The sequence below is a fragment of the Lipotes vexillifer genome, unplaced genomic scaffold, assembly GCF_000442215.2.
Source record: "Lipotes vexillifer unplaced genomic scaffold, Lipotes_vexillifer_v1.1 scaffold251, whole genome shotgun sequence".
NCBI classification, from domain to species: Eukaryota; Metazoa; Chordata; class Mammalia; order Artiodactyla; family Lipotidae; genus Lipotes; species Lipotes vexillifer.
In genome coordinates, this window is record NW_006770868.1 from 1,609,478 (window position 1) to 1,622,406 (window position 12,929).

Below are 12,929 nucleotides of genomic sequence, written 5' to 3' on the forward strand. Positions count from 1 at the left end.
GTAGGGAAAAAAAAGAGTGTAAAAATACAGAAATGCAAAAATTATCCATCCTAATTCTTGAGCATCTCTGTGCATAAAGCTTTTAAAATTTATATGGAATTCTGAATTACTTCCTTAGGCTAGACTTAGTGTTATCCCAGGGCCAGAGAATGCACTGATAAATGTTTTTGAGACTCATGATACAGCACACCCATTTACACTTCCGAAAGCAGACAGGAGGGGATGCCCGTTTTACCTCAATCTCATCTTCATTTGTAACCCTTATTTAAAAAAAAAAAAAAATCACTGCCATTCTGCTAGATGAAAAATGGTCCAGTACAGACTCAATTCATTCTGGAATGAACCGACAGGAAATTCTACAAGGACCATCTGGTTATAATCAAATAACCAGTGAGTGTTACGGTGCCCACTAGGGGGAGCCAAAGTGCACTCTGGTCCTTGGCCCTAGAGGTGATCAGGTGGTCAGCTGTGCCTGAAGCAGGTCAGACCTCCTCTCCTGGTCTGACCTGGAGGGCAGGGTTGGGAGAAGACGACGGGGTAGAAGGGTCCAGGGGAAAGCAGGTCTTCTCATTTCCAACACGGGCCTTTCAGAAGGTGTCAGGATTGAAAACATGAGATGCTGCCAGTGGCACTCTGATGAACCTGAGGCCACAGGAGAAACCTGGAAGCCTTCAGAGAAGGGGCTGAAGCTGCAGAGACCATGCTAGGGATGGTCCTGCAGGGTTTATAAAAGTGGATACCTGTTCCTTAAAATGCCCCCTAATGGTCCCCCTTTCCCCCAACCTCAAACAGGGCATCGAAAGCATTGATCAGATTGCCCGCCTGTGCCAGTCTGACCTGGAGGCCGTGCGAGTGGCAGCCCGGGAAACCACGCTGTCGTTTGGTAAAGTACAGCATCCAGCGTTTCAGAGTGCAGTGGGGTTGCTGGGGCCCGTAGAAAGGTTGTGCCAGAGAGGCCACAGCCAGTTCTCAGATGACGCAAAATAGCACACGGGACGGGCACCATTAGCAACCTGTTTGACTGCATTTGGCCAAGGCAGGTTTCCTTTATGGCTGAGGTGGCCGTTTACGACCCTTGGGAATGAAAGCCAGATGCAAGGCAGGATTAAGGTTCAGCGGGCTCTGTCTTGGACAAAGGGACAAGGCCCTGGGGTCCACGTGAGCCAGTCCCAAAGGCTCCCCACCCCCTGCCCTCTACAGCAGCACCGGAGGCCTAGGCGTCTGGAAGTACTAAGGCCACCTTGGCTCACCAGTGTAGAAAAGAGCGAGGTGGGGAGACAACCCAGTGACAGATGACCTTAATATTTCAGGTGAAAAAGGACGCTTAGCTTTTGAGAAGATGGACAAACTTTGCTCAGAACAAAGAGACGAAGCCTTTGGCCAGGAGGCAGATGTTGAAATCACAATATTTTAAAAAGCCTCAGCTAATAAGCCCAAATCCGGCACCTTTGTTTTTGCTGCTGCCCGGCCTTGACACAGGGAGGGCTTCGGGTGGAGGTACATGGTGCGCTCTCCCAAGAACGTGAACTGGCCGGAGCTGCTCCCAGACTCTGGGCCAGTTACGAAGCCCCAGGGCACAAGTGGGACTTCTGTACGGGAGCAGAACAAGGGGCTGCACGGCACTTACAGGGCTGCACTTCAGTCAGTCAGCCTTTGGCTTTGAGAATCTGCCTGACCTTCCCCGGGGGGCAGAGCCAGGTCAGTGCCAGCCAGCCACGAAGGGGCCGAGGCCAGGCAGGCGGAGGCCTGGAATCAGCAGGTCAGCTGGCTCAGCACTTCTGGTTCACTAAAGACTGGGACCGAGGAGGCGCGCAGACCCTGCTGAGGACAGAACTCGGGTCGTTCCCACAGCAGCAGGTGTCACTGTGGGGAGGGCAGAGCCAGGGTTTCGACGGTTCGCCCCCTCAGCCCGAGCTGCAGCCCAAGCACCACAGGGGAGCCGGCTGGCGGCCTGCTGACTGTGGGCCTTATTTTCACTGTGGTTCAACAGCACAAAGGAAACAAGAACATGCCGTGGGCCGAGAAGTCTTGCGTGCCATTTGCTTTGACCTCACTCATCAGAATGGAATCCATTTTCTGAAGCAAGTCAACTTAGGGCTTACTAAATAAATTGCTTCAGAAGCCAGAAGCTAGTTTGAAGAAAGATTTTACTGAACATCATGTTTAAAGAAGGAAAATTAATTTCCTATTTAAGTCTATTAAAAAACGCAGACGTGTCCTGGGCTGTTTCTGGGTTAAGCATGTAGAGGTACCCTGGGGTCTGGACGTGGTATCAACAATGGCCTCGGAAAGCTCTGTAACTTAAACATGCTCATTTACATTTCCTGTATATATTCTGTGCTTTTCGGTTTAACTCAGTATTTATTTGCCTTGTCCATATGTTGTTTTCTGAAATTTCAATTAAAATAACTTTTTATTGGTGTTCCACTCTACCTGAAAAAAGTGGAGGGCAGTGGTTGTTTTCTGGAATATCCTGAGGGAAGAAGACAGCCCTGCTGTCCCTCAGTGCTCTCTTTCCAACGTGACACAGACGCAGGGGTAGAGGAGGGCGGCCTCTCCATGTGCTCTCGGAGGCTCCCGGAGTCCCCTCTCCTTACAGACACCAGGCGGCGTGGCCCTTCTCTGGCCTTGGGCCCTATCTGACTTCTACTTAGTTACAAATTTAGTAATTTTTTTCCACATTGGCATTCCTCCTCTTCATGAAAGCTTAGATATCCTTTTTTTCTTTTTTTTGTATCTGAAAATGATTGAGGTGACGACAGTGGGTGTGACACCACCACCCAGGTCCCCACTGTCCTGGCTGGGTGTTGTGTGGTCACATGACCACAGACGTTGTTTCTGGGTTCCGTGGATCTTGCTGAGAGGCCACAGCATAGACAGTTTACTCAGCAGGCAGCTTTGAAAGAGTCATAAAACCTTGAAGGATATAAGGGAATTCTTTGTAGTACTCTTCTGCAACATTGTGCAAGCCTGAAATTATTTCAGAACAAGAAGTTGAAAAATCACCTTAGGGGAGACTTACATTTAATTTTGTACAGGAAAGGAAGACTACACACAGTGTTTATACTTCACTGTTACCGCTCAGTGTTAGTCTCCACTGATGTGTCAGTTCCACATCAAATGTGACTCGGCAGAGGTGCTGAGACATGGCCACCGTTGTGTCTTACAGGCAGCCCGCTAAGGGACACACGTTCTTGAGGTCTGAGCAGTTCTTCAAACAACCGTTATAAATTCATTAAGTTATCCAAGGGCTCTAACACTTGAAAAGGTGAGTTTAGTTGTTGTTGCTGAAATGGGTTGAGGCCTGAAGCGCTGAGTAAACACCAGGCAGGGAAAGTGCCTCCAGCCCAGAGGCACCCACGACTCCAGGAGGCCGCCGTCGTAATCCTCAGATGTGGAAAAACTATAACCCCTCTTGACTAACATCTGCTTCACATCAGCAGGGATGGAAAGAAACAGGAGTTGCCCAGCCTGGTTTAGGCCTATTAAGCAAAGAAATGGGAAGCACCCCAAAGCCATGTTCTTTAGAAAAAACTTTTTATTGTTCCAACTAAAATGCAAACCCATCATTTATATGGCAAGTTGGAAAACTGTACAGTTTGACAGTTCTGTGAGGTCACAGAAGACCCTGAGACGCGCCCCCCGCCCCCCCATCATGCATCCACGTATACACACACCTGAAAAGGTATCATACCAAAACACCTCGCTTTTTTTGTTTGTTTTTATTTTTGTAAAAATGGTTTATTCTATGGCCGTCGTAAAAAATAACGACCTGATGAGTAAATATTGGCTTAAGGCATAGAGCAGAGCAGCTCGCCACTTCTCTAACATACGTGTGACAAGATGGAGAACCATCTGTTTTCCAAGGATAGGCAGTTAAACCAGTATATCCATTTTGAAATGCTACTATATATACACGCCAAACTACTACATACATATACAGGACTTAAAATAACAGACAAACAAGCCCAACTCAAAAACGCTTACAGCCTGGCACCTCAGTCTTATCCACACCTCACCAAGGCTCTGCGGGGCGATGCCTCAAATGTTCCCACCACAGAATTTCTCTGCACGAGCTTCTAACACGTGAAAGGCAAAATGTGAAAATGCTGGCAAAAGAGCAGCCCGTGAGCTATAGCTGCCTTTTTTTTTTTCTTGTTAAAAAAGCCACTTAACGTGGAGGTCTTAAGTTCCCCTCGCAGGAAGAGTCGTGAGCACCATCAGTCCCCAGGGTTCAAGGGCAGGGCAGACGCCTTCTCTCAGCAAGGCCCCCAGACCTGAAGGGCCACAGGCTGGCTTGAAGGGACCGTCGTCCAGGCTGTTTCAAGAAGTGTGGTTTCCAACAGTTGCCTTGGTTCCAGATCACGGTCCGCTCAAGAAGAGTGTGAACTTGGCACAGTGGAGGCTGATCCCAAAGGTGTGTGTGTCGTGGGGGACCCTGCTTGTCTAAAGGTCCAGAGCGCGAGGTGTGACTATGGCTTCCCGTACCCTTGGAATGTCTGAGTTACAGTGGGGCCCAGCTGGACCAGGACATGCTGGGCCTCACTAGGAAGTCACCAGAGTGTCATGCCAGGAATTAGGCAAATATCTGTTACTGGACATCGCTCCGCTGCCGAATGGCAATTATTTCAGCAACGGTCTTAGGAACCAGAGCCACGTAATGCTCAGCTCATGCAAAGGTAGACTGGACTTGTACACGGAGCGCATCAGTAAGCAGAGATCTAAGGATTTCAAGCACGTGGTATTTGATCGGGACACAAGAAGACCGTACATGCATTCTAATACACACAGGGAGAGTGGTGACTGAGACTGAGGTTCGAGCAGACAACTGGGGAGGGGAGGAACCGGGACAAAGTAATCTCACGCCATGTGTCTTAAATAGCCAAGTGTTCATTATATATTATCCCCTTGTTCTATAAACACAGGCAAACCTCTTCTCGTGTTACCCAATGAAATCACGACTGCTTACAACCGTCCTCCTTCCTAGTACTGGTCTGACGCAGCAGGCTCACAGCAAAGTCCTCCATTCCCAGCGCCACCTGAGGGTTTATTATTGTACTTTTTGATCAAGCCCTTGGTGCAAGGCTGACATCAAAAAACGTTAATACATTATTGGTTTATGAAGATGCTAGTGCACTGTGGATGCCTTCAGGAGAAAAGAATTAAAAAATAAATATGGAGTGGAGAGGCCCACTACATGCCGTCTCCAGGGAGGGCCGCGGGAAGGATGTCGCTTGCCGCCTGCCAGGGACGCGGCAAGGGGGCACCACGCGAGGCTCGCCCCTCCACCCGCACAGGCCGTCTTGCTCTGCGCCACCAGCCCAGCGCCCTCTGTGCCCTCCTCAAAAAATGGGTTGTGGGTCTGGTATTCAGGGGAAGGCGAGGGGGAGAAAAGTAGCAGGATGGAGGTGAGGCCAACCGCCCGGGGAGGGGGCTTTAGTGCGGAACCGGCGTCCGTCGGGGCGCGGAGGGCTACGCTGTCCGACGGCCCTCGGCGCCGTTCTATGGGCAGGGGCGGACCATGGGTGGAGGCGGGTCAGATTGTGTGTGGCTGTCAAGCAGGAACTAGGATGAAACCAAACGCTTTCAGAGGAGCCCGGCCCTGCCCCCGCAGAGCTGCGGACTCGTGCAACATCTCGGCCACGTGGGCCACTCCAGCCCCCGTGAAGGGGGTTTTGGTTATTATTATTATTATTATTTTTTACAACAGCTCCCCCTTCCCAAAATCACCCCCGAGGAGAAAGCTGTCTGCACGTTGCTAAACCATCGGATGCACTCAAAGGTGGTTGCTTAGAAAGAGGTAAAATATTTAAAATCATTAAAAGAAAAAACAGAAGTCTCGTGAGGTGATTTCCACGACCAGAGATCTGAGGCTAATCCTCACTCTGCTCCGTAACTTTAACGGCAACACATTCTAACGTATGGATTTCTACTGAAATGGCATTTATATTCCAAGCAAAGTGGAAACTGTTCCTTCTGGATCTCAATGGCTGGGTGAAAAGCCGGTGGCCACCCTGTGGTGACCTCTGACCCTGAGGCAGGGGCCCTGAGGAAGCCTGTTTATGGGGATGGAGCAATGCGGGCAGGACGTGCGCAAGACGGCTGTAACGAGAGGGGGCCGGTGAAGGAGCGGACAACGGGAAGCCAGCGGGACACCCTGAGCAAAAGCAGAAGCCGGGTTCTGTTCTCTAGAGACGACCTTTTGTTGTTTTTCTTTTTAAAACGGGAAAGCTCGCAGGCACTGTCCCAGCTCAGTGCGTGCTCAGCAGAGGAAGCGCCTGAGCGAGACGATGTCCGAAACCCTCAAACCCTCTCCTCCAAAGGACTTTACATTCGCAAAAGTGTGCGAGTCTTTGCCTGGGAAATCAAATAAAAATTGTGTATCTGGTTACACCACCTAAGGGTACAAGAAAGTTTCGTAAGTGCCTAGTCTTTTTTTTTTTTCCCAGAAATAACAAAAAGCTGCTTTTTATAAAGGTTAAAAACAACAATGTGTTGTAATTCTATTACTTTTTTTTCAAAAACAAATGAACAAACAAAAAAAGAAAAAAAAGAGAGAGAGAGAGACGTATTTGGCATTTTGTCTACTTACTCCTGAATAGGTTAAGGCCCTGAGATTAGACTCTTCTATTCTTGGGACCACAGGGCTCCTTAAGACCCCGGTGCATCAATCCTCAATTCTCTCTCGTTAGCCCTTCACAGTCCCAGACTTTGAAAACCTTTGACCTGTTTCTTCTGAGGCTGGCTCAGAGGCTCCTGCAGCACTGAGCGCTACCGCCGGGCTGGCGGCCAGGGCTTGCTGTACACGCGGTCTGGCCAGCACGTCCGTCAGTGAAAACATACCCTGTAGCAGAGGTACGCGCCGGCTGTGAGGACCGTGGCCACGCACACGTTGACCAGGAAGGGCTTCCAGTGAGTCGGCGCCTGGTCCTGCTCCTCCTTGGGTGGCGATGGCTCCCCCTGGGCAGGACCTGCCCCCGCGACCCGCCTCCTGACTTCAGTGTCTTGACTCGCACTGAGGAATGAGGGGGGCAGAGGCGGGTTACTCACTCAGGAAAACAATGGCAAGGATGCTATTACTCCCGGAGGAATTCTAGGAAAAAAATGAGCCACGTGGAAGCAGAGCCTGCTGATGTTGACACTGGCCGGAGGCCCGCCTGTCACCGCCTCCCTCCCGGGGCCCGACAGCAGGGCCAGGGTGGGGTTCCGGAGACCCGCGGACTCCTTGGTGACGGGGCTGGGTGAGGGCCTGAGGGGCAGTACAGCCCCTGGGACCGCTTGGAGAATGTTCCCCTTCAGATCAGGGAAGGTAACAGTGCGGCCACAGGCTTCCACTCCCTCCCTGGGGCCTGACAGACGCGGACACACAGAGGCCTTTGTTGCTGCTGACATGCGGACACCACACATCTGCAGTGCTGACCCTCTGCCCTCCCCGCTGCACGCCCAGCCAGTTCTGCCAGCAGGCCCACTTCCCAGGTGTCCCGTGTGCAGTCAGTTGACTACCTTGCTGGGGGCGAGCCAGAGCCACCCTGTAGGGCTGTCCCAGGAGAGGCCAGCAGAGGCTGTGGGCCTGGGTGCAGCCAGACCCTGCCTCTCCCCTCCCCACCTCTCCCAGGTCGTTGCCCTCCCACCCTTGCGTCCATCGAGGCGGCCCTGGCCACAGGAAGTCCTGCCTCCCACATGCCTCTCCACGGCCCTGCTGCCCCAGCAGCCTCCCGCGTGACTGGCAGGACCATCCGGGGGCACCGCCTCCCCAGGAGATAGGAGGAGGCTGCATGAAGCACCCTTCTTGGTGCCCACCCGGTGAGGCCCCAGCCGCAGGGCCGAGGCCTGTGTGCACGTGGGCTCGCCGCCCTCCCCGGTGCCCAGAGGCGCATAGGTTCTTGGTCCCACACCATTCTTTTCCTGGAATTCTCTGGCTTTCAGCTTCCCACTCCACACTTCCCTGCTCACCACCTTCACCCACAGAATGTGAAAGACACCTTTCTCTCCACTGTCTTCATGAATAAAGAAACAGGACCAATGACACAAATTTGACCCAAGTCACGTGCCAGTTCCCAGCCCTCTCATCCTCGGCCCTCGGCGAGCGAGCCCTCAGAGGGAGCACGCCAGCCCACCCTGAGAGTCAACAGAGGCCCTGGGAACCGGGGCACAGTTGTACTTGTTCAGCACCTGCTCTGGGAGGCCCCGCTGGACAAGTGTCTCTTGAGCCCCAGAACCAGACCCGGTGTTCCTGTGATGAGGGCCAGTTGCACAAAAGGCCCTGGGGAGTAGGTTCATGGGCCAGGACTGGGACCTGGACACCAGCATTTAGCAAAGTGCCTGGGGAAGATTTTGATGATCAGTTTAGCCAGAGGCCCCGGTGGAGCACACACTGTGTGTGACCTGCTTTCTCATGCATGACCGTTCCAGTGTCCGGCCGTAACAATACACCCTGATCCCATTCTTTAATAGCTGCAGAACATCCAACACAGGAGAAAGCATGACTTATCTAATCCCTGGATATGCAATCAGCTCATCTCTAGCTTTTCACCATTACAAACAATGCCGCCACGAACACCCCTACCTGTACATCTCTGCACACCTTCTTGAGAACTCCTGCTGGCTGAGTTTCTAGGTGTAGACAAACGTGGGGTCAAAGTGTGCACTAATCTTAAACTGCCCTCCAAAAATGCAGGCACCAAGGGCACTGCCTCCACGGTCTCAGGCTCGGGCTAACCCCCGTTCATCCTTCAAGCTTGTGCACGATGCCACCTCCTGCTGGCAGCCTTCCTTGACCACCCAGGGAAGGTTGGGTGTCTCCTCTCTTAAGGCTGACCCCCTCAGCGTGCACCTCCATCACATCCCTGTCCACGGGCCACCACCACAATCTACTGCTCCCTTGCCAGTAAGATGGTCTAGAACACAGACCAGGGGCCCCAGTCTAGTTACCTTGGGGTTTCACGTGCATCAGTAGGTGCTCAGTAATCTTTGTCAAACTGTAAGGAAGCAAAACGGCAATCAACTCAATCAAGACCACATGAAAAGGGGGACTTCCCTGGTGGTCCAGTGGTAAAGAATCTGCCTTACAATGCAGGGGATGCGGGTTCGATCCCTGGTGAGGCAACTAAGATCCGACATGCTGTGGGGCACCTAAGCCCACACGCCACAACTACTGAGCTCACGCACCTCTAGAGCCCGCGTGCCCTGGAGCCTGTGCGCCAGAACTAGAGAAGGGAAAACCCGCACGCCACAACTAGAGAGAAGCCCACACCTCTCAACGAGGATCCCGCGTGCCACAACTAAGACCCAACGCAGCCAAAAATAAACAAACAAACAATAAACAAATCTTAAAAAAAAGACTACGTGAAAAGGTTAAGTACCCCCAAACCATTCTGGGGGCTGAAGGTACGTGGTCAAGCCTGGATATAGGTTTCAGGACCGGCCTGAAGTCCAGGGCAGGCTTCTGTCTTCTGTCGCTGTCATCACTGGGCTGGAAGACCTGACTCAGTCGCACCAGACCCCTGATTCCAACAAGCACCACCAGGTGGTGCTAGATCCCCGCTAAAGTCAGTCACTTCCGCGGGCCAACCTGTGGCTCAGTCAGAGGCTCCTCCAGCTGGTGGAGGAGCAGGAACGGTCCAGGGGCCCGTTCCTCAAGGACACAGAAGCACCGTTTGCCAAGAGGAGGCTGGGTCCACAGGGTTTCAATATCAATATGTATTTCTGGAACAGAAGGCCATTTCCCCTCGCCCCCAGTAAACCAGGACCCTCTCACATTACCTTTCCAGGCTGCAGGGGGCGTTTAAGAGGGTTCTGGTTTCTTCCTTGACGGCGCCGTCTTCTTTAACCTCCTCAGTCTCAGCTGTCACCCACTGGTGGTTTGCGAAGAACTCCTTGCACTTCCCATTGTGTGGCTCCAGGATTCGTTTGGGAGGCCGGGGAGGTGGGGGGATGTGCTCGGGTGGAGGCTCCAGGTCCTCGTGGGAGAGCTCTTTCCATTGTTCCTTGAAAAAGCAGCAAGAGGAAGTCCCATGAGATTTCACGTTTGGCTGATCTGTCAGGAAACCTGCTCGCCTTTAAGTGAGCAGAGGTGAGGGCTAGGTGAGGGGCCCTCTCAGCTTCTCGGGTCTCCAGCCATGTCCTTGGAAAATGAGATCTTATGAAAATAAAGTCTATTCTCCCTATTAATGATCTCTATGTGAGCACTTCAAAGGCAGAAATTGGAACATGGTGAAACCTTCCACAACTTTTTAGCTATTTAAACACGAAGCCTAGCTATTTCCTCTGACCCAGGATACTGTTTCAACGTTTACAATGAACAGCCTCCTTCTTTACAGGCAAAAATTTAAAACCAACACACCTGGATTAAAGCAAAAGCACTGCTGACCTGTACTGAAGAGTCTCCCATGATGAACTTGGCGCCTTCGATCACAGCCAGGTAGGAGAAACGGAGCTGGTCTGCTGTCTGGATCAGTCCCATCCGAAATTTCCGCATTTCTAACAGAACTTTCTTGATATCAACAGAAGAAGGGTCTTTCCTTTTATCCATCTGAAAGCCAGAGAGGAGACACAGCTCAGTGAGGTCCGAGCCTCAAGTACAATGTGACTGTATATGTCCTGGAGCATGCCAGTTCCTACTCAGGAAAAGTCATAGCGAGGAAGGCAGAATTCTAGAAAATGTGGCAAAATTGGGACCATTTGAGCACAGGGGCAAAACGAGAGGGAAGGGGATTCTCTGGATCTTCCTGGCTTCCACATTAAAATTAAGGGCCTCCCTTCAAACGAAGCTATTTAGGGTAAAGCTCCTTTCATGGGAAGGAAGCTGTTAAAAAGTGAAGATCAAAGCTAGTTTATTGCAGAGACAGTTAACAGAGAAGCTGTGGCTGGGCCAGACTGGAGGTTAAAATGTGCTCCCTTCTCTTCTCGGGGTATTTAAGGGCCTTCTTACCAGCAAGAGGCAGGTGTCAGCCAGACAGAAGGTCCCCGACCTGCCGATGCCAGCGCTGCAGTGCACCACAATGGGGCCGTACTCCATGCTGAGCGACCCCGACTCGCGGACTTTGAAAAGAAAGTTCAGAAACGAGGCTGGAGATTCAGGGACTCCAAAGTCAGGCCACGTGGTATAATGGAAATGTAAGATCTCTCGAGTTTCTTGAGACTGGAAGAGAAATATAGTCATGACGATTCTAAGAGAATCACCTGTACAGAAATCATTAATTCCAAGTAAGCATGAAGTGCCTTTCCACCCACCTAACTCCAAGAGTAGCCTTAATTCTCAGATTTTTCTCCCCGGGTCCACAAACCCAGTGAACAATATCAAGCCCCGAGTGGACCCCAGGTTGCTCCTGCTTCAACTGCCCCCCCTTTAGGATGGAACAGTCTTGCCCACAAGAGCCCTTGTCTCCAATGTTCCTCTCACTTCTGCCGTCTTCATGGTTACAACCGATTTCTATCCGTCCCACAAGTCAAAATGATGCTTCGCTGCCACCCACAGCAATCTTGTCATCAAAGGCCTCGGGGTTTCACATGAAAGAGTGGAAATGTAACAGCACATGTGGGGCATCAGCTCTGGGAAACTCGGAGCTTTCCTTACAGGACTATCTGGATGCCTCAGAGGATTGTCATTTTACAGAAAAAAGTTACCAACTCAGTCTCCAAGGACAGGAGGCTGCCGCGTGTGGCTCAATATCCAGCTGAACAGATGGTCCACGACGAGGAGGGGGAGGCTGACAAGACCAGCTGCACTGGCCCCACAAGTGGAGCGCTTACCGTGTCCCAGTGTGGGCACGAGAGCTCACTGGGTTCTCACAGCAATCCCTCGAGGCACGTAGTCCCGTTACTCCCGTTTTCCAGATTAGAAGACTGAGGCTTGGCAGCTGCTCCCTTAAGTGGGGGAGCAGGAGTTTAAATCTAAGCTTGCTTGACTCCACAGCCCGCTGCAGGAACTCTTGAAAGGAGGACCCTGGCCCTTGTCTCCTAGCCCAATCTGCTCGCTGTGGAACAGAAAGAACGGCCTCTGGTGCTGTTTGCAGCTCCGCTCCTTCCTCTGAGCCTCTGAGACTCCACTCCCAGGGTGGACAACTGGTCGCCGGGAGCAATGATCAAAATGTAGTTCTTGCTGAGGAGAGCACCCAAGATTATACTAAGGTAAGAGCCCACAGTAATGGGAGCCAGTCACAGGGGAAGTAAGGCCTGCAACAGGAACCACCCCAGCTGCGCAGCGCAAAGGGCCAAGCCAGTGCCTAGGTCACCTGGACAGCAGCTGATGGTGAAACACTTTGGGCCCAAGACCCGCTGACTGACAATGTCTCCCTTCGTTTGGCAAATGTCCATAACGTGCCTCCCGTGTGCCCGGCACGATGAGGTAATGACCCCGCGCCCTGCCCTCCCAACGCTCACAGCTTAGTTACAGCAACCTTCCCTGACCCTAGTGTGATGAAAACGTGTGAAAAGGACCCACAAAAACAGCAAGGACCTAACATCAGCAGAGAACACACACGTGTCGCCCTGCACCAGCTATTACACACACTGGTATCTTTCTGCAGAACTGGAAAAACTCTGCTTATGACATTACGGTAACTTATAGAACCACAGCAAACAATTCCATACTTTCCTCCCTAGGAAATGATCTCCTTCTATCCTTTAATGGCTTAAAAGAGAAATGTGTCTTCTATTTTTTTTGGAACAGAAAAGCACTTAAAAATAGATTTTTTAAAAAATGGAATAAGAAGGGCTTCCCTGGTGGCGCAGTGGTTGAGAGTCCGCCTGCCAATGCAGGGGGCGCGGGTTCGTGCCCCAGTCCGGGAAGATCCCGCATGCCGCAGAGCAGCTGGGCCCGTGAGCCATGGCCACGGAGCCTGCGCGCCCGGAGCCTGTGCACCGCAATGGGAGAGGCCGCATCAGTGAGAGGCCCGCATACCGCAAAAAAAAAAAAAAAAAAAAAGGAA

The 12,929-nt window shown here is 51.8% G+C and overlaps 2 protein-coding genes across 3 annotated transcripts in view; one reads left to right on the forward strand and one right to left on the reverse strand.

Annotated features, from left to right (window-relative positions):
* RIPOR3 (RIPOR family member 3) overlaps positions 1-1,414 on the forward strand; it is a 29,636-nt gene extending 28,222 nt beyond the window's left edge. The window contains exons 20-21 of the mRNA XM_007446379.1: positions 793-883; positions 1,311-1,414. Of these exons, the coding sequence (XP_007446441.1) occupies positions 793-883; positions 1,311-1,414 (195 nt within the window). The remainder of the gene's footprint in view (positions 1-792; positions 884-1,310) is intronic.
* A 2,109-nt stretch (positions 1,415-3,523) lies between these two features.
* PTPN1 (protein tyrosine phosphatase non-receptor type 1) overlaps positions 3,524-12,929 on the reverse strand; it is a 69,259-nt gene continuing 59,853 nt past the window's right edge. Inside the window, exons 6-10 of one of the 2 annotated variants that reach the window (XM_007446380.1) lie at positions 10,931-11,140; positions 10,370-10,531; positions 9,763-9,986; positions 6,844-7,015; positions 3,524-5,565 (exon numbers count right to left, since the gene is read on the reverse strand). In XM_007446380.1, the coding sequence (XP_007446442.1) occupies positions 5,503-5,565; positions 6,844-7,015; positions 9,763-9,986; positions 10,370-10,531; positions 10,931-11,140 (831 nt within the window). In that variant the 3' untranslated portion in view covers positions 3,524-5,502. Of the gene's footprint in view, positions 5,566-6,466; positions 7,016-9,762; positions 9,987-10,369; positions 10,532-10,930; positions 11,141-12,929 lie in introns of those variants that run through there. The other variant, XM_007446381.1, reaches the window with a different exon arrangement.